Source organism: Cetorhinus maximus, chromosome 5 (genome assembly GCF_964194155.1).
Source record: "Cetorhinus maximus chromosome 5, sCetMax3.hap1.1, whole genome shotgun sequence".
In the NCBI taxonomy this organism is placed as follows: Eukaryota; Metazoa; Chordata; class Chondrichthyes; order Lamniformes; family Cetorhinidae; genus Cetorhinus; species Cetorhinus maximus.
In genome coordinates this window covers 130,987,921-131,010,176 of record NC_135883.1, presented here as the reverse complement: position 1 = coordinate 131,010,176, position 22,256 = coordinate 130,987,921, and the positions used below count along the sequence as shown (strand labels likewise).

Here is a 22,256-nt window from a genome sequence, read left to right as displayed (position 1 = left end):
TAGTTTCCAGCCTGTGTGCGAGGGGTGAAAAGCTCTGGAGCACTTGGTGGCACTTTAATGCCACTGCATTGTTTGAGTGTGTAGAGAAAGCTAGGGGCCCGACTCCAATCATATCAATATGGCTGCGCCTGAAATGTCTCAGCTGCAGAGGAATGGTCACTTTATACAAGGTTTCCCTAATGCGTGGCCGCTTCTCTCGCCCACCACCCCCCTCACTCTGCAAGTGCCTGTGAGCTACCTTCAACTGCAGGGTAGCCCTTGCATCCCCCCAAGTCGCCTCAACTGCATGGCAGCCTTTGCCCCTGCCTCCCACCCCACCCAACGCGCCTCAGCCTCAACCGCAGGGCAGCCCTTGCCCGCCCCTCCCGACCCTAACACACCTCAGCTTTTAAAGTCCAACAGGTGACCCAGGTGAGAGCTCCGTAATGTTACTGTGTACTCATCTCCGAGTTCCCCTCAAAGTGCAGCCTGCGAAGTGCACACCTTTTATATGCTGTCATGAAACATGTGCACGCTGACGTGGGTGGACGATCTAGTGGGGGTGGGGGGGTACGATTCTTGCGGGCTGGGCTTATAATGATTGCATATGTATTACAGTGAGGATCCCGACGTCCGATGGCGAGAAATGTGGCCTGCCCGATTGCAAACTGTTTTCACGATGTTGTGAAACTGATTTTTGGCCTTCTCGCCATATTTACCACTCACCCAGTGAACATGCCCGACCCCAGCTGGCACGTAAAATCCTGGCCTTGGTGTGTTGTTTTGTGATATGAATTGTAATGGAAGTAAGCTTAGATCAGAGAATTATGTGCTATTTGCAATAGTTCTAAACTATTTAAAGCTGGCATGCACATGAAAATAAAAATAGCACTGAAGACTGTCTAATGTTATTCACTATTGTCTGAATATAGCGGACTGATTTAGTCCAAATGCTTGAAGGTAGCATCTCTCAACATCATCACCAAATGCAGCTTTCCTCAGCATCATAGAACAAACCTAATCCTGTACACTGTTAATGTAGATTTTTTATTCAAGTGCTTAAACTGAATAAAGCTTAACTACATTTCCCCCCCCCCCACCCCTTCGTGTTTGTTTGAAATATTCTATCTCCTCTAAGCTGTGCTCTGGATAATGTACTTGCGCACTAGGAGTGCTGTGTACAGTTTTGGCCTTCTTACCTAAGGAGGGATATACTTGTTTTGGAGGAAGTGTGACACAGATTCACTAGACTGATTTGTGGGATAAAGGGATTGTCCTATGAGAAGAGATTGAATCGGCTGGAATATGTTCCCTCAAATTTGGAAGAATGAGAGTGATCTCATTGAAACAAATAAAACTCTTGAGCAGCTTGATGAGCTAGATATTAAGGCCCTGACTAGTGAGTCCCTGACCCAGAAAAAGAGGTCAACCATTTGAGACTGAGATGAGAAATTTCTTCACTTAAAGGATTGTGGATCTTAGTAATTCGGTACCTCAGAGGGTTGTGGATGGCTAGTCGTTGAGCATATTTAAGACAGCAAGCTATAGATGTTTAAATTCTGAGGGAATTAAGAGATCTGGGGATAGTGCAGGAAGGTGGAGTTAAGGCTGATCAGCCATGATTGTATTGATGGCAGAGCAGGCTTGCATGGCTGGATGGCTGACTTTTGCTCCAGTTTATGTTTTTATGTAGGAATGGGTCAAAACTTGCATATTCCGTTTCCTCGAGCTTAACTTTTTTGCTCCTTTCCAGTTGGTCTACAAAAGCAGGGTACAAATTGCCATTTCCATGATCTAAGTGTGTGGCTCAGCCCTCTCTCCCACAATTCGGCAACAGCTGTTGGATATTCCAAGATAAATTTCTGACTTAAACTCCAGACAAATACATTTCTAGCAGGTATTTCTATAGTTTTATTGGTAAATTTTTAATTTTACTTTTGAACATTGTGCACATTTTAAATTTCTAGCTGCACAGAAGAATAAGGCAGATGAAAATTAAGAAATTATTTGTGCAACTTGGTTAGTTTACTGCTTAGTTAATAGACGTTGAAGAAAAATTAACCAATTTTCTAATTTTTCTCCTGACCACTCAGTCCTCATTGGTAGATAACAAATCAAACTGCTCTTCATTTCCTTCGTTTAGTCAAGGGGATATTTTGCTAATAAGCGGATAAGTTCTTTTTTCCGAAGCCTATCGCTGAATTTTTTCCTGCATATTTATGATGCTTTTAAAAGGTATGATGCAACAGACTTACAATGGATCCAAGAATTTTAATTATATAGATATGAAATGCAGTGTTGCTGTGGTACAGTTAGGTAATCAGCAAAGGCAGCAAGGTAAAACTTTGAAAATTAAAGTTTACGGTTCTTTAAATGATTAACGTAACACAATTTTCTCTAGCCAGTGTAGTGCTACAATAGCACAGAAGACCTTTTAAGCTGTTAAGCAGATGAATGATATGCAGTAATGGGTCAGATATGGTTCTGAACCCTCTAGCAAAGAGCAATCAATGCACTTTGTTTGATGCACTGTCTCTTAAAAATTCAAGGTTATTTGCCATTTATAAGAGATTTATTGTTTAAAAATCTTCATTTTTGTACATTTTTTTAGTAAATTCACTTACTATGCGTTGTGTTCCTTACAGCAAGTGTGCTAAGCTTAAGTGGCTATTTTTATGCTTTTATAAAATGATTACTTTGACTCATTTCAACCAAGATCATGATGTGCTCAAGGTGACATGCATTTTGCATTAGTGTAACTATCGGAGTTACTTCATCGATAACTATTCTAAAATCAAATAGCAAACAGCTGCTTCCAGATGTACAGAACTTGAGTTACAATGTCTAAAATATCTCTAATTACACCTTGAGAGCTTTGAGATAGTTTGTGCATTGAAAGTATAGAATTCTCAGTTCACATGCACACAGTAATATGCTCTGATGTAAAAGTTTTACTCTGTTCAATGGGGCATTTAACCTTCTAACTTAATATAATCCTAAAACCTGCATTAAAGTAAAGAACTTTAAACCTAATAAGTTGCATTTACATAACACCCTTTAATGAGGCTGGATGGGTAAGTTTCATTATAAAAGATGAAAGATGGATATAAAAGATGTATATATGAAATACACAATTTAAAACATTATTAAGAAACATCATTTACACAGCAAAGAAAGAAAACATAACAATAAAGAATGTGATTATGACTATAAAAGGAACATTTTTTAAGAAAAACACAAAAAATGGAACTGCACGTCTCAAAGTGTGCAAGATTCAGCCCTTTGTGTATATGCTTTCAAATGTGGGAAGAAACCAAAAAGATGAACACGAGAAAGTTAAATCAAAGGAGATGAACAGCAAACAAAGAGGACAATTGGGGGAAAAAATGTAGGTGTAAAGTGATGGTGTTCACATGTAGAATAGACCTCTGACCTCAGCCTTCGATAAACAAAAATGGGTAACAAAGTCCAAGATGAAAAATTGAACCTCTAGAATCCAGACACTGGTAAGCCTCTAGAAATAAATTTAGATCACTGTATAGACAAAAGGATATGTCTAATAATATGGATGATTAACCTTTTTATTGATTATCTACATTTTACAGATTGTGTAATTTTTTTGGTAGAAAAATTAATGTCCATATTTTGGTTAGCTGCTGCTTGTCTGGGTTTGCACATGATGAATGACTTTTGAGTGAGCCACTAAAGAGCTGTAGAATGGTACATCATTAAGACTGACCACCAACAGAAGAGGGGAGAGAGGGTGGTAAATTACACCGTAAAGCTATTTTTTGTTTTCAGTAGCTTTATTGCTGCGGTGATATTTAGTTTGGCTAAAGATTGAGTTGAAAATGAGCAAAACCATTTAGCTTGGAAAAAAATGAGTTTTCTTGAATTGACAGGTAGTTAGCAAGATTGAAAAATCAAGATTATCTATAGATGACAGACTTGAATTGTACTTGCATTAGTACACCTAAATCACTCTGAATCTCAGTGCTCTGCAATCTCTCACCATTTAGGTAATAAGCTTCTTTTTTATTCTTCCTGCCAAAATGAACAATTTCACATTTGCCCACATTATACTCCATTTGCCAGATCTTTGCCCATTCACTTAACCTATCTATGTTGCTTTGTAGCCTCCTTACATCCTCTTCACAATTTAATTTCCTAACTATCTTTGCATCGTCAGCAAATTTAACAACCATCCCTTCGGTCCCGTCATTCAAGTCATTTATATAAATTGTAAAATGTTGAGTCCCAGCACTGATCCGTGTGGCCCACCACTCGTCACGTCATGCCAACTAGAAAAAGACCCATCTATGCCAACTTTCTGCTTCCTGTTAGCTAACCAATCTTCTATCCGTGCCAGTATGTTACCCCCTACACCATGAGCTTTTATTTTCTGCAATAACCTTTGATGTGGCACTTTATCAAATGCCTTCTGAAAATCTAAGTACAGTATATCCACCAGTTCCCCTTTATCTGCAGCACATGTGACTTCCTCAAAGAACTCCAATAAATTGATTAAACATAATTTCCCTTTTACAAAACCATGTTGAATCTGCCTGATTGCCTTGGATTTTTCTAAGTGCCCTGCTACAACATCTTCAATAATAGCTTCTAACATTTTCCCTATGACGGATGTTAGGCTAACTGGCCTATAGTTTCCTGCTTTCTGTCTCCCTCCCTTTTTGAATAAAGGAGTTATATTTGCTGTTTTCCAATCTAATGGAACCTTCCCCGAATCTAGGGAATTCTGGAAAATTAAAACCAATGCATCAACTATCTCACTAGCCACTTCTTTCAAGACCTGAGGGTGAAGTCTATCCGGACCTGGGGATTTGTCAGCCCACAGACCCAACAATTTGTTCAATACCACTTCCCTGGTGATTGTAATTTTCCCGAGTTCCTCCCTTCCATTTTGTGATTACAGCTATTTCCAGAATGTTACTTGTGTCCTTTATAGTGAAGACTGAAGCAAAATACCTGTTTAATTCATTCGCCATCTCCCTACTTTCCATGATCAATTCCCCAGACGCACTCTATAGGACCAACGTTCACTTTGTTAACTCTCTTATTTAATTATTTATGGAAACTCTTGCTATCCATCTTTATATTACTTGCTAGCTTTCTCTCATTCTTTAATTTTTCCCTCCTTATTAATCTTCTTGTCATTCTTTGCTGTTCTCTACATTCTATCTAATCTTCTGACCTGCCACCCATCTTTGCTTAATTATATGCTTTTTCTTTTAAGTTTGATGCTGTCTTTAATTTTTTTGTTAACCATGGATGGAATTTTTTTTCCTCATTGGAATGTATATATTCTGTGTATTCTGAAATATCCCTTTAAATGTCTGCCACTGAACTTCTATTGACATATCCCTCAACCTCATTTGCCAGTTCACTTTAGCTAGCTCTGCTTTCATGTCCTCATAATTTCCCTTATTTAAGTTTGAAATACTAGTCTTGGACGCACTCGTTTCTCCCTCAAAATCGAATGTAATATTCAATCATATTATGTTCACTGCTACCTAGAGGTGCCTTCACTAGGGAGGTTATCAATTAATCCTGTTGCTCAATACAAGGTCTAGTATAGCCTGCTCTCTGGTTGGCTGCAGAATGTGTTGTTCAAAGAAACTATCCCGAAAACATTCAATGAATTCCTCATCTATGCTACCTTTTGCCCATCTGATTTTTCCAGTCTATATGTAGATTAAAATCCCCCGTGATTAGTGCTGTACCTTTCTGGCAAACTCCCATTATCTCTTTTACATTCTGTCTTACTGTGTAGTTATAATTAGGGGGCTTGTACACCACTCCCGCAAGTGACTTGTCTTTATCATTCCTTATCTCAGCCCAAACTGCTTCTACATCCTGGTTACCTGAACTTAGGTCATCTGTCTCTGATGTGCTAATACCATCATTAATTAACACAGCCACCCCTCCACCTTTGCCCAACTTCCTGTCCTTCCTAAATATCACCCCCCCCACCCTGTTTGCCAAGGCTGCACTAACAAACCCTGAATTTATAGTAAACTGAACTGGGGCTACAGTAACCGGATTCAACCAGTTAGCTAATTAACTACTCAGCTCCTACAGCTGAGAGTGAGTTTGCCCTATCTAAACTGCAAGAAAGAAAGAACTTAGCCTGCTTAAACAGTATTTTACAGTTACTGCTAATTACAGACTAGATTAGAATGATGCAGAGACCTTAAGACTGGAGTACTTCTGTTTTCAATTTAAAGTGGTGGGCTTTCTGATATGCAACTGAAGTGTAACTTATTCTGTTCAAAAATCCATTCCTTACCAGTTATGACCTGCTCTGCACTTTTTTCACAGATTTTTTTGGTCAAAGTTCATAGTTTTGCATAGTTTAAAAAAAAGAACTCCATGCGTTAAATGTGTAACTAACAATAGAAAATCAAAACTAGACAAAGAATACGTAAACATTTTTCCTTGACAACAAGGGCTGTAATGACCTGGGGGTGTATTGCATTAGTACCAATGTAGATATTTCAGTATAAATGTGGCATCTGCTTAGTTGCCTTGGTTAATTTCTAACACATTGACTTTCCTGCCCAAACAGGTCAGAAAACAGTTGTTGCTGTATTTTTTTGAAGAAGTAAATGTAGCCAAAGGATAGCTGTCTCGAAATGAGTCTGCTCTAATCTGTTCATTAGTAAATTCATACTGTCATATCAATGTAATGTTTGAAGACTAATTCATAAAATGAGGATTGAATAGAGAGAACATGAAGTAAGAATCCAGGTGGGGACATTTTGCTGCTGGTTCTGACCTGGGATTAGAGAAACGGGGAGGCGGTGGCACACTGTTATTGTAACTGGACTAGTACTCCAGAGACTTAGGGGATGTTCTGGGGACCTGGGTTCGAATCCCACCATGGCTCATGGTGAAATTTGAATTCAATAAAAATCTGGAATTAAAAGTCTGATGATGACCATGAAACCATTGTTGATTGTCGTAAAACCCATCTGGTTCACTAATGTCCTTTAGGGAAGGAAATCTACTGTCCTTACCTCGTCTGGCCTACGTGTGACTCCACAGCAATGTGATTGACTCTATCCTCTGAACAAGGGCAATTAAGGATGGGCAATAAATGCTGGCATAGCCAGTGATGCCCACATCCCATGAACAAAAAAAAACTAAAGATTCATGAGTAATATACTATTCCACATTAAATTAAGTCTCTGAACTTAATTAGGTGTAAGAAAGAAAAATAAGTGATCAAAATTTCATAAGTGGCCCTTGCAGTACAGCTAACTTTTGACTTCCTAAAGGATTAGGATCTTGCCAAGCTCTTGCATAAAAACCAATTATCATAACATTCCTCTCCAAAGAGTGGCTACAATTTATGTCACTGTTCAGATTTTATGTGTTCACACCTGTCTCATTACTTGATAAGTACCTTTATTTGGTGGTAGCTAAACAAAATAGTCAGATAAATTAACCCTTGAAACTGCAGTTGCATAAGTTACATTCCTTTTTTTGTGCCCCAACCTGTAAAACAAAATGTCCCCAGTTTCATGCCTGAGATCTGGTGCATTGACAGTTACTTCTATCTTATTAACTCAGTAAGTATGCCCCTACCTCATCGGTTTCACTGCCAAAACATCCAGTCATATGAGATTTTTTCAGCATTTCTCTCTGGCCTTCCGTGAACAAGTTCATTCAGAACTCAACATCCAATTTCTTAAACTGCAAAAACCCAGGCACCAATTGCATCTGTCTTCTCTGACCTCTGTTAGCTCCCTGTTGCCAACTTTAAAATCTCATCTTTAAATCTCTCCATGGCTCTGAATCACTATTTCCCTGATTGTGGTTTACTGAGCATGTGCCATTTCCCCCCTTACCAGACAGGCTGTACCTTGAGCTCCTGAGTTTGAAAGAGTATTATTTTCATTGTTATCTACTGACATCTTGGTAGTCTATTAAGCCTGGATACGACATGTTAAGTGTCCAGTCCTATTGAAAAAAGAATTGAAACAGGTGGACTCGAGGGATGAGGAGCTTTAGTCACAAGAGACATTCTGATGCATGGACTGTGCCAGGCAAACTTTACACAAATTTTAGCTGGTTTGCCTAAGTTGACTTGGCCTTTTTCAGGAAATGGGTCAAGGTTAACATTACCAGAGCCAGACAGCAAAAGGATTGTCAACTATTGCCCATAAATTTCATACACATGGATATCACAGTTTTGCTTAAGTACAATCTTGGGCTTTTGCCAGATCTCAGGAGATTTATGGACCTGACCTTCTTAGATGTTGGGGAGAGTTCATCAGACATTGTGCATTTTGAGCAAGGAGGTGCAGCCGTTTGTTCAGTTGAGTAATTGGAGGGTTGTACTTGCTCAGGAAAGCCGAGTTTTAAACAGGACTACCAGGACTCCAACTAATCTTGGATTTAAGGATCTGCAGTGCCTTGACTGAAAGGTAGACACTCCTATAGATCGTAAGAACTTGTATAGGTACTTGTATAAGGAGGTAGCACGGCTGAGAGATCAGCTGACCTTGGTGTGTTTGATGGACAGGAAGCCCCATGTTGAAATGAGAGGAAACTATAAGAAAATTATGTTCTGTGTTGACTGATTTCAGATCAGCACAAGTTGATATTGTTTGGCTTGAAACTGGTCCACAATATATTTACTATTGCCTGTCAGTGAGTTATCTTTGCTTTGATCTGCATGACTGATTTAATCAGGGTGAGCTTGCCAATGGCAGTGCAACAGACATTTGGAGAGGTGGGTGCTGCTCTAACGAATCTGAAATGTGATCAGCCAAGGGAAATTCAAGCTAGCTTCCACCTGCCGTTCTGAAATGCCAGATTTCAGACAGTGAAAGGAATGATTTCTCTCCTGCACGACAAGTAGAGCACCATATAGAATGGAAGATATGCTATCCAGACATAACACTGTCGGTGCTGCTTCATGTTGCTGAGTGCAAAGCTATTCATGTAGCATCTCTAGCACCTCTTTTGTGGCAGCCTCTTCATGTTCCATTCTCATTGCCCTGTCTTCCCTGGTCCAGTTAGATCAGAGTATGTGTTTCAATAGCTTGAGCTTCAAGATGGTCATAAAATACAAATGGTCAGAAATTCCATCTCCAACCTTTGTATGACTATGATAAACTATGCATATGATGGTTGAATAAATAATGGACTATATCACTCATCTAGGTAGGATCTTATCAAATTTGTAGATTTAAATTCAACCCCCAGATTTAAAACTCACTGCCTGTTTACTCCTCTCCGCAATCTGAAGTAGTTTAGATTTACCTCCCTACTCTTTTTTTCTGTTCCAATCTACAGATATTAAGGAGGTTCAATATTGAGAAATGTAGGGAGATGAATTTTATGTTAAAAATAGCAAGTGTGATTTTAAAGAGTACATTGTTAGGAAGTTGGGATGACTAAATATTGATATAAAGTTCCCCAGGGATCGGTATTGCTTTTCCTGATATATATTAATATTCTAGATCTTGGTGTGCAGGGGACAATTTCAAAGTTTGCAGATGATATGAAGCTTGGGAGTGTTGTAAACTGTGAGGAGGACAGTGTAGAACGTTAAAAGGACATAGACAAGTTGGTGGAGTGGGCAATAGGTGGTAGATGAAGTTCAATGCGGAGAAGTGTGAGATGATGCATTTTGATAGGAAGAACATGGACAGACAATATAAAAAATGGGGTGAAATTTTGAAAGGGGTGCAGGAGCAAAAAGACAGGGTGTATATGTGCATAGATCATTGAAGGTGGCAGGACAGGTGGAGAGGGCAGTTAATAAAGCATATAGTATCCTGGGCTTTATTAATAGCGACATAGAGTACAAGAGCAAGGAGCTTATGCTGAATTTATATAAGACACTCGTTAGACCTCAGCTGGAGTGTTGTGTACAGTTCTGGGCACCACATTATGGGAAGAATGTGAACACATTGAAGAGAGTGCAGAAGAGGTTTACAAGAATGGTTCCAGGGATGAGAAACTCAAGTTATGAGGATAGATTGGAGAGGTTGGGACTGTTGTCCTTGGGGAGAAGAAGGCTAAGAGGAGATTTGACAGAGATGCTCAAAATCATGAGGCGGCTGAACAGAGTAGATAGGGAGAAGCTGTTCCCGCCCGTAAAAGGATCAAGAATGAGAGGGTACAGATTTAAAGTGATTTACAAAAGAAGTAAATGTGACGTGAGAAAAAACTTTTTCACATGAGTGGTTCGGATCTGGAATGTATTGCCTGGAAGTGTGGTGGAGGCAGGTTCAATTGAGGCAATTCCCAAACTAATCTCCATTAAGGCAACAGCAACAAATAATTAGATGATTATTTAAATAGAAACAATGTCCAGTGGTACGGGGAAAAGGCAGGGCAATGGCACTAAGTCACAATGCTCATTTGGAGAGCCAGTGCAGACATGATGGGCTGAATGGCATCCTTCTGTGCTGTTAAAATTCTGTGATTCTGTGATTGCATACTGGAAGTGTTGCATTGTAAGACAGAAGTTGCAAATGCATATGAAATGGATTTAGAAGAAGATTGATACAATATTTGTTCAGTGATGCAATATGCTTTTAAGATTCGTTGGCACCATATGTAACAACTTGTGTCAGCTGAATTAATAATACCTGTAGAATATGTTATGACCAATGCAGTTGGTAAAGCGGAGTTATTTAAAAAATCACAGAGGGAAACTTTAAACAACTGTCATAACCAATAATTTTAAGTGTTATGTTTGAGATGCGACTCTAAACTCAGGAATCAGACCACTAGTTCTCGAGGCTTTACATTAAACTAAATTAAACATTTTATTAATTTACACAGGTTAAAATATATGGCTACAAATTACTACTATCATAACTTTTAACAAATTCCCAAACTAATCTCCATTAAGGCAACAGCAACATAGACTTAACCAAACACTAGGCAAAGCATTTTCACCTTACGAATTCAAAATAAGGTTCTTTTCACTGTGGAGCCAGTTGGAGGCTTGCAGATGCCTTTTGATCTCACATTGCCTCTGTCTGCACACCTGAAAACTACTGAAGTTATACCTACCACCACTGATTGATTGAAATCAAATTCTCATTGTCTCACCAGCCTCTTTGAACTCCACCTTTTAACAATGAAACCCCTTTCATAGTACCAATTTTATTCGTAATATAAACACATGGCTTGGTATCTGCTAGATAGGAGTCAAGTTTTCACCCCACCTCTTGAATGCTGTATTCAAAAACTGCAAATGCATCACATCCCCCTTACGTATCAAAACTAGTACATATCAAAGCACCCAAACTAGCTGTCTTTAATCTAATTAAGATAGGCTCGCAGACTAAATCTCTATTTTAAAAGAAAATATTTTCCAAAATATTATATACATTAATAGCTTCATGACAAGTGTTACACATACAGTAAAAGCACCAAAGTTGATTCCAGATTTTCGATCACAGGAGAGAGGTTGGAGATCAAATGGGACTCTTATATAAAGGGAATTTTACAGTATTCTTACACAAGAATTGATTAGATTTGCAAACTAGAATCGTGGACTCAGGATACGAGCTGAAGAGGCCATGTGCAGAATTTAATTTGGGGAAAAGCTTCATCCTTAATCATACAAAGCCCCCAGATAATCTGTTTTAGTGATGTTGATTGAGGGGTGAATATTGGCCAAATTAGTGGAAGAGCTGTGTGCCCTTCTTCAAGTAGTACCCTGGAACTTTTCATGTTCACCTGAGAAGGCACATGGGACCTCGAATTAGCACTTCATCTAAAGTACAACATTCTATCAGCAATGCACTGAAATGGCACCCTAGATTATATGCTCAGCGGCCAAAGTGCTGTCACTGAGCCAAGCCTGTCATTTTAATACTAAGTCATTTGCACTGTTCAAAACATAATTAGGTACCTAACTGAATAGCAGTAGAGAAACGGTTTGGGGCAAGAGAAAGAATTGTCCCTCATTCTGAAGCAGGACTTAGCTACTGAGCAAACTGGAGTGGCCGTTTTCCTTTACAACGGCAGATTATCAATACAATAAAGTTAAAGTAGTAAAAGCTATTTGTATCTTATCACCTATTTAAAGTAAATAGTGGAAAGTTTGTACAAATATATGTAAGATAATTGGTTGGTGGACTTGTTGTGATTTAGGTTTTGTATTTTGGAGAATTAAATAAAAATGCAGTTATTAATTGTATGACCAAGTTGGCAGTAATATATTGTGGGCATTATTCATTTGAGCATTCACCATGCACCTTCAGAAGTAAGCCCTGACTAACATGGGCTTGCTTTCAATGGCTTGCTCACACATGACAATTTGAGTAACAATGACGCTTAAGCTAATAACCCAATTTTAATGTTGGGTTCACTAATGACAGAATTTGCAAAAGGAACATTTTTTTGCCACTTTCAGGGAGCAGAATCATGGAATGTAATGTATTTTTCCCTAGCATTTTTGCATATATTTTTAAGGCAGAGGGAATCAAAGGTCATCAGGGTTAGATGGCAACGTGGAAATTGAAACACACGAAGATCAGTCATGACCTTATTCAATGGCGAAGCAGGCTCGAGGGGCTGAATGGTTCACTCCTGGTTTTATTTCTTATCTTTATGAATTGTTTAGTTGAGGATTGACACATACTTAAGCATAAGTTCTCTTTGTTTTGTCATTGGCAGTGAATTTGTTCAGTTGTCATTGAGTAAAGATGGACTGTAGACCATATGGTTTAAATTGCCTTTTAAAAAATTCTTTTGGCTCAATTTTTGTATGTAAGCATGGTGCTTTCATTTTAGTTTTTATTTGGTACTAACATTTGTAGCGCCCTTGTGGTTCATTGGTAGTTTTGTGACCTTCCCCATTATCTTTGCTCATGAGGCAATACTTTGGTGAGGGAAAATTTACTGACTTAAACATTTACATGTACCAAATTTGAACAAGAGAAATGATATGGTGTTGCTTTTAATTAGCGTCAACCTCCATTAAATTTCTGACAAAAACTTTCGTTTGAGGCTGTGACAGTCAGGTTATAATTTGAAAGTGGATATTATGTTTAAACTGGAAATGTACTAAAACATAAAATCTGCTCTTGTTCTACATTATCAAAAAGGCAAACATGACTTGTATTTCTGGAACAGAGTTTATGAAAATGGTTTGTTGTAGGAAGTGTATTCAATGTGCCCTCTGTGCTGAACTGTGCATTATGAAAATTTATTCTGATATTGCAAAGTAGGCTACAACACATTTTAGGTCATTAGCAATTTTGAGAGCTTTGATATTGATTTGCTACAGCGAATTTAGAATACAAACTAGTTTTATGGCAAAAGCAATACAGATTGGAGCTTTAGCTATTGGAAAGTGGATTAAACTTGACGTGTTTTCTTTTGTTTGTAATGTTTATAGAAATGGGTAAGAGGAAGAATGTTTAGCTCCTCTGAAGGATGAAGAGATCACTTTGTAACAGTGCAGCCTGCTACCGAAGATCGTCTTTACTTTTAGCCTTTCTTTGATCATGACATAATTATCAGATCTTTCATGTACCCCAAGGCTCTTCATCTGAGAAAATTGTTTTTCATTACATGGTATAACCCTTGTAATGTTACAGCAATTTTGAGGATGTTGGATGTGCTGCTTTGGGAGGGTTAATGCTTTGTGGGTAGTGTATTTTTCTTTGCTTGTAATGTGTTCTATTCTATATTGGTAAGGGCAACCAAATCCAACATGATATGAGCATTAAAGCTAGCGTATGCTAAATGCAATAAATTCTATAAAGAGTATTCAAGTCAATTTATTCTTATCTTGGGTTAGTGCAGAAAAAAAGCCATTTTTAACATTCATAATTTGCCCAATTAAAAAGCATAGATATTTTCACCCCATGCTTTTAAATGTGAAGGCCCTGCAATAACAAAAAATCATTTCTAAAATACACATTAAAATGACCAGGACTTTCATAAATAGTAATTTACAGTTAACACGGATTCTCAGTTGGACTTTGACTGTAACCAGTCATGATCCTTTATAAGTCTTAATTTGAGTACATTTTTCCTGGATCAGAAATGTGACGTTGAATACTTTTTTAATGCAAGGATTTGGATGACTTTTCGAAGTGTACAGTTGAGATTGGAGCTGGCTTGTTGTCTACATGTAGATCTGGTTCACAATGGCGAAGCTTGCAAATAATTATGCTGTTGACCAAGTTAGCATTTGGAATGTAATAAAGTTGCTGTTTATAGGTTTAATAATGCCTTATTTTCTTGTTGTGCAGATCCTTTCACCCTGAATTGCCTTTTTAAGCAGGTTTCAATATTATATATTCAAAACAATCTTTTTTTAAAACTTGTGCGCACATGGCAGTGACATGGCCAGATTTTTGATCTGCCCAAAGCTTGAAGTTTCGAGGCTGCATTTTTTCTCAACTGATGTGCACTATCAAGGAACTGAAAATAAAGTTGGCAGATCTTGGAACTCTTGCTTGTTTGGGCGATGCTGAAAAATCTATACTATACCATGTAATTTTACAATGGCATTTATCCTCATTACACACTAGGGATTTACAGTATGTTAGGACTAATTAGCGATTAATGCACTGTACTGCAATATAGACATTTCTGTAATCAGATTTTCAGCTAATTGCATAAAACATAAAACTCTGGTTTTGAAGAAAACTTTTCTAAGTTGGAGAAGGTTTGTCACATTTTTAGTTGATTTGTAGTATAATTGTATATAGTGGATATCTGTATAGCAGCTGAGATTTCAATGGTTTAAGTAAAAATTTGAATTTTCTTCACAGTTGGCATCGAACATGAACAGGAGACTGTTGAAAGTGCTGCTGTTTTTCTCTTCAGAACTTTTCATGATAAGGACCATGTTGGACATGAAGAAACAAAAGCTGTTAAACAAATGTTTGGGCCATTCCCTTCTTCAGCTGCCACTACTGCCTGTAATGCAGTGCATAGAATTGCCTCGAATTTTAGTGAAGAAGAACTACAGAAATTAGTCTGTGGAAATGAATCTGCAAGCCAACTTTCTCAAGTACACTTTGGTAAAAACATTCATTTCTCATTTGATTCATTTGCTTTGGAACCTTCACAAGAATTGCCCTTGAACTGGGAGTCATACAACCAAAAGGATTTCAGTCTAGATTACAATAAGTATTTAAATAATCATCAAGGAGATTTAAAAAATGGATCAATTGACAGTCCAGATCTGAAATCTTCAAACAAAGTGGATGGTTCATTTTTAAGGCAAGCAGTTGAAAACTATATTATTGGAACCTTACAAGAGTCATCATATAGACTAACGACAGATGACTTGTGTGGAACATTGTTTGAGATGCTCGCATCTACTAAAAGTGGTGATGAACTTCAAAATGAGGTAAGTCAGCCTAAGGGCTTCAATAGTGTAAACTGTATTGCTGTTTTTCCCACTTATAGAGTCGTAGCTTGAAGAATTGAAAGATGTTTTTTGATGAGGGTTTTTTTTATTCATTTACGGGATGTGGCTGTCGCTGGCTAGGCCAACATTTATTGCCCATCTCTAATTGCTCTTGAGAAGGTGGTGGTGAGCTGCCTTCTTGAACCGCTGTGGTCCCTGTGGCGTAGGTACACCCACAGTGCTGTTAGGGAGGGAGTTACAAGATTTTGTCCCAGCAACAATGAAGGAACGGTGATATATTTCCAAGTCAGGGTGGTGAGTGGCTTGAAGGGGAACTTCCAGGTGGTAGTGTTCCCATGTGCCTGCTGCCCTTATCCTTCTAGATGGTAACGGTTGTGGGTTTAGAAAGTGCTGCCTAAGGAGCCTTGGTGAGTTTCTGCAGTGCATCTTGTAGATGGTGCACACTGTTGCCACTGTTCGTCGGTCAAACGGGCTGCTTTGTCTTAAATGATAGTGTAGTTGATGTGGACTTCCAAAACACATTTGATAAAGTGCCACAAAACAGGCTTGTTAGCAAACTCAAAGCCCAAGGAATAAAAGGGAAACTGGTAACATGGGTGCAAAGTTGGCCGAGTGATAGATAACAGCAAGTGAGCAATTGTTTTTGGACTGGAGGAAGGTATGCAGTGAAGTTTCCCGGGGGTCAGTGTTAGGATCACTGCTTTTCATGCTCTATATGAATGATCTACATATGGGTGTACAGGGCATAATTTCAAAATTTAAAGATGACACAAAACTGGGTAGCATTGTGAACTGTGAGGAGCATAGTGATAGACTTCAAGAGGGCAAAGACAGGGTGGTGGAATGGGCAGATAAAATGTAATGTAGAGAAATGTGAAGTGATATATTTTGGTAGGAAGAACAAAAAGAGGAAATATAAAATAAAAGATATGGGGCAGAAATTTTCACTCGGCGGGCAGGTGCGCGCTCGACCCGCTCGAGCGTGAAATGACGTGCGTTGATGTTGGCTGAATGCGCAGTCGCATGATAGTTTGATCGGGAGCCGGCAGCGCACCTACCGACAATTAAAAGGCCTGTTAAGGCCATTAAGTAATCAATTAAACTAAATATTTAGTTGCCCGTCCAACCTAACAGTTGGTGGCCAGGCGAAAAGGCCAAGCGGTCTTTACATTTTTTTGGAAACTTCATCCATGGGCGAAATGAGGTTTCCAGAAGCAAATAAAATAAAATAAAAACTTTAATTTTTCATTAATAACATGTCCCTGCTCATATGATGGAGTCACACGAGGGGACATGTTTTATTACATTTTTATTTTCTTTATTTTTTTATATCTCTTTATCTCCCTGAGGCAGCTGTGTGCCTCAGGAAGATTATGCAGTGCTTACTTGCGCGCATGCGTGAAGTTCATGCTTGGCCCGCTTGTCGTCCTTCCACCCCCCCCAACCCGGCACAGGCAACGCTCAGTGCTGCTGCACGCGTTTCACGTGAAATCACGGTCCGGTGTTGATTGCAGGTGTTATTCGGCTTCCCAACCGCCCCCGCAGAGCACCCCCGCCAAGGGCAAAATTCTGCCCATGATTCCAAAAGGTGCGCAGGAGCCGAAGGATCTAGGGATTTATTTACACAAATTGTTGGAAGGTGGCAGGGGAGGTTGAGAAAGTGGTCAATAAGACATATGGGTTTTGGGGCTTTATAAATAAAAGCATGATGTACAAAAGCAAGGAAGTCATGGTGAACCTATATAAAACATTGGTTCAGTCTCATCTGGAGTATTGTATCCAATTTTGGACACCACAATTAGGAAGAATGTGAAGGCTTTCGAGCGGGTGTAGAAAAGATGTGCGAGAGTGATTCCATGAATGAGAGACTCAGTTCCGTGGTTAGGTTGGAGAAGCTGGGGCTGCTCTCCTCAGTGAAGGTTGACAGCAGATTTGATAGAGGTGTTCAAAATCCTGCGAGGCCTAAACAAAGAAGATAGGGAGAAACTATTTCCATTGGCAGAAGGGTCAAGACCAAAGTACAGATATAAAGTGATTGGCAAAAGAACTAAAGGTGACACAAGGAAAAGCTTGGTTACATAATGAATGGTTATGATCTGGAATGCACTGTCCGAGTGTGTGGTGGAGGAAGGTTCAATCGTGGCTTTCAAAAGAGAATTGGATTATTATCTGAAAAGAAAAAAAGAATTGCAGCAGTTTGGGGAAAGAGCAGGTGAGTGGGACTACTTGAGTTGGTCTAGCAGAGAGCCGGCGTGGACGTACAGGGTTAGATGACCTCCTTCTTTGCTGTAATCATTCTATGATTTTATATTTTAAGTTTCTAAGAAAGGAACATGTTTTCCTGTTTAAAAAAGGTCCTAGTAAGTGTCTTAATGAACGTTTACATCTGAAAACCATATAGAGGTGTATGAAACATGTCTCTATAATAGTCTCCAAAAACAACTGCAGTTAAACTGCAGTAATGGAAATTAGAGTTTTCTTTAAAAAGATACTATGAGGAACACTGGTTTAGGACACTATGGGAAGAATTTTCTCCCCGTCGTGCTGGCTAGGCGGGAGCGGGCGTGGGTGGGCGATTGGCTGCGCGCCGCCATTTTACATGGGCGGGCCAATTAAGGCCCACCCAGCGTGTTGCGCACCCGGAAGCGCTGAGCACTCCTTGTGCGGGCGGGGAGAGGAGAGAGAGTTGGGGCCTGCACTCATCTGCGCAGAAATCTCCCTGAGGCACAGAGCTGCTTCAGGGAGATCTCTTTGATTTTGAAAAATTGAAATAAGGAAAAAAAAATATTCAGACATTTCCCCTCATGTGACAGCGTCTCAATGAATTTTAATTAAAATTTTTATTAAATTTATACACCCTTCATGAAACCTCATCCTGCCCATGGATGAGATTCCATGAAAAATGCGAAGGCTGCCTGGGCTCTTCGCCTGCCTGCCAACCTTAAGGTTGGACGGGCAGCCCTGAGAATCAGTTTAACTAGATAATTAATGGCCTTAATAGGCCTTTGACAGTTTGGCGGGTGCACAGCCAGCTCCACTGCGCGCCTGCCGAACTGAGGGTCGGAATGATGCGCAGTGATGTCGGGACGCACGGCCGATGTCACCCCGTGTCATTTTATGCATCGGCGAGTGGGCCCCGCACGCTGACCAAAAGATTCAGGCATATATTTCCATACCTTGGGCGGAATTTTACAGTCTCAGCCGGTGAGTTTGAAGGCAGGAGGGGCTTGTAAAATGCATTGCGTGGTCTGCTCACCATCTACCTGCCCGCCTCTGTCCCGTCTCCCATTTTACGGGAGTTGATAGAGACATCTGGTGCCCTTGGGCCTATTGAGACCCATTGGCCACTAATGTGCCTATTTCTGCCCTGGCTGCTAATTGATCTGCGGCAAGGGAGGCCCATGCCAAGCCTGTAGCCTCGCAGTTTTTACTGGCTGAGCTGGTGGTGGGCAAGGGGTGTGGTGGAATGTATCTCCTTTGGGGTTCCGTTGGGCCCATCAGAGACACAGTGTCCAAAGGCCATACCTGCCCCCCAACCCCCCCAATCCCCCCAACCACCCCCAACCAAAGTCTTTAACCCATCTTTAAATAGTCCTCTGAAGTGGCCTAGCGAGGCATTCATTTGTATCATATCACAAAGAATAAGAACCTGGAGTAGTTCAAAAAGAAGACAAGCTACCACCTTTTCAGTGCAATTCAGGGTGTGTAATAAATGCTGGCTTTGCCAACGACACCCAAATACAGATAATGAATTTAAAAAGAATAGACATTTATACAACTGTGATATTTACTTACCTACCTGTAGTTGTAAGGTTTTCTTTTTACAAACTTCTTTCCAAATGATTTCAACAAAGTGGTTTCCCAGTCCAAGATTTTGGCAAGCCTAGTTACAGTAGCATAATCTGAGTCCAATAATGTATACAGTACTCTAATTGAGATCTAATTAATGTGTTATATCAGCTTATGGTTACCTCTGAGCTTTTACACTGAGGGCTGTGAGATATATATATATATATATATATATATATGATAGTGTTGGTGTAAATGTTACAAAATATACACAAACAAAACATCCCTGGGGAGATGGTGGTGTAGTTGTAATGTCACTGGACTTGTAACCCGGAGACTCAGCCTAATGCGCTGGAACAGGGGTTCAAATCCCACCACGGCAGTTGGTGGAATTTAAATTTGATCAATAAAAAAAAAATCTGGAATATAAAGCTAGCTTCAGTAATGGCGCCCATAAAACAACACTGATTGTTGTAAAGACCCACCTGATTTACTAATGTCCTTTAGGGAAGGAAATCTGCCATCCTTACCTGGCCTGACCTATATGTGACTTCAGATCCATAGTAATGTGATTGACTCTTAACTGCCCTCTAAAATGTTCAGTTCAAGGGCAATTAGGGATGGGCAACAAATGCTGGCCTTGCCAGTGACACCCACATCCTGTGAAAGAATAAAAAAAATGTTACAAAGTAATTTTAAATTGTGCCATATCAAACTCTTGAGGCTTCAATCTCTTAGCTTATCACTGTTGTTTGAGGCCAGGGGTGGTGATGAGTGGTTCTTGAACAATATTGCAGCTAGTGTTACAGTTTTTAATATACATAGAAACATAGCAAATAGGAGCACGAGTAAGTCATTCAGTCCTTCAAGCCTGCTCCACCATTCAATGTGATCATGGCTGATCCTCTATCTCAACTCCATACTCCTGCCCTCTCCCCATCCCTCTTCACACCTTTAGAATCCAGAAATCTATCTATTTCCTTCTTATATATATTCAGTGACTTGGCCTTCTCAGACTTCTGTGGTTGAGAATTCCACTGGTTTACTACCCTCTGAGTGAAGAGGTTTCTCCTCATCTCAGTCCTAAATGGCCTACCCCGTTTTCCTGAGACTGTGACCTCTTGTTCCAGACCCCACCCCAGCCAGAGGAAATATCCCCCCTGCACCCAGTCTTTCCATCCCTGTCAGAATTTTATACATTTCAATGAGTTCTCCTTTCATTCTTCTAAACTCCAGTGAATACAGGCCTAGTCAACCTAATCTCTCCTCATATGATAATCCTGCCATTCCAGGAAGCAGCCTGGTGAACCTTTGCTGCACTCCCTCAATAGCATATCTCCTTTCTTAGGTAGGGAGACCAAAACTGCACACACTACTCCAGATGTGGTCTCACCGAAGCCCTGTATAGCTGCAGTAAAACATCCTTGCTCCTGTATTCAAGTCCTCTCGCAATGAAGGCCAACATATCATTTGCCTTCTTAACTGCTTGCTTTCAGTGATTGGTGTACAAGAACATCCAGGTCTCTTTGTACATCAATATTTCCCAATCTATTATCATTTAAATAATATTCTACCACTCTGTTTTTCCTACTAAAGTGAATAACTTCACACTTATCCACGTTATACTGCATCTGCCATATATTTGTCCCACTCACAACCTGTCCAAAGCTTGCCTTGAATTCGCCTTGAAGCCTCTTAACACCCTCCTCATCGCTCACATCCCACCAAGTTTCGTGCCGTCAGCAAACTTGGAAATATTATATTTGGTTCCCTCCTCCAGATCAGTGATATATATTGTGAATAGCTGGGGCCCAAGCACCGATCCCTGTTGTATCCCACCAGTCACCATCTGCCACTCCAAAAAGGACCGATTTATTTCTGCTCTCTGTTTCCTGCCTGCTAACCAATTCTCAGTCCATGCCAATATTTTACTCCCAATCCCATGTGCTTTAATTTTACACACTAACCTCTTATGTGGGACTTTATCAAAAGCTTTCTGAAATTCCAAATACACCACATCCACTGGTTCTCCCTTATCTATTCTGCTAGTTACGTCTTCAAAGAACTCCAGTAGGTTTGTCAAACGTGATTTCCCTTTCATAAACCCATGTTGACTTTATCTAATTCTGTTGATATTTTCTAAGTGTCCTGTTATTACTTCCTTTATAATGGACTCTAGCATTTTCCCTACCACTGAGGTTAGGCTGTAATTCGCTGTTTTCTCCTTCCCTTTTTTAAATAGTGGTTACATTTGCCACCCTTCATTCTGCCGGGACTGTTCCAGAATCTACAGAATTTTGGAAGATGACAACCAACGCTTCCACTATTTCCATAGCCACCTCCTTTTGTACCCTAGGATGTAAATTATTGGGCCCTGGGGATTTATTGGCTTTCAGTCCCATTATTTTCTCCAGCACTATTGTTTTAGTAATACTAATTTCCTTCAATTCTTCCCTCTCACTAGACCCTTGTTTCCTTAGTATTTCTGGGAAGTTATTTGTGCTTTCCTCCGTGAAGACAGAACTAAAGTAGTTGTTTAATTGCTCTGCAATTTCCTTGTTTTTTTATTATAAATTCACCTGTTTCAGACTGTGAGGCACCTACATTTGTCTTCACCAATTTTTTTTCTTTTTACATGCTTATAAAAGCTTTTGCAGTCTGCTTTTTAGTTCCTTGCAAGTTTACTCTGACACTCAATTTTTCCTCTCTTGATTAATCTCTTTGTCCTCCTTTGCCGGATTCTAAACTGCTCCCAATCCTCAGGCTTGCTACTTTTTCTAGCAACTTTATATGACTCCTCTTTGGATCTAATACAATTCTTCATTTCTTTTGTTAGCCGTGGTTGGGCCACTTTTCCTGTTGTGGCTTTTGCGCCAGGAAGGAATGTATAACTGTTGCAATGTATACATTCATTCCTTAAATATTAGTCATTCTCTATACACTGTCATGCCTTTTAATGAAATTCTCCAATATGTCTTGGCCAACTTAGGCCTCACGTCTTCGTAGTTCCCTTTGTTAAGATTTAGGACCCTAGTTTCAGATCAGACTACTTCACTTTCCATCCTAATGAAGAATTCTATCATATTATGGTCACTGTTCC

At 39.6% G+C, this 22,256-nt stretch overlaps 1 protein-coding gene across 1 annotated transcript in view; it reads left to right on the top strand.

Moving 5' to 3' along the window:
- Nucleotides 1-22,256, top strand: part of ascc3 (activating signal cointegrator 1 complex subunit 3) — a 634,438-nt gene that overhangs the window by 18,416 nt on the left and 593,766 nt on the right. The window contains exon 4 of the mRNA XM_078542487.1: nucleotides 14,763-15,346. Within this exon, the coding sequence (XP_078398613.1) occupies nucleotides 14,763-15,346 (584 nt within the window). The remainder of the gene's footprint in view (nucleotides 1-14,762; nucleotides 15,347-22,256) is intronic.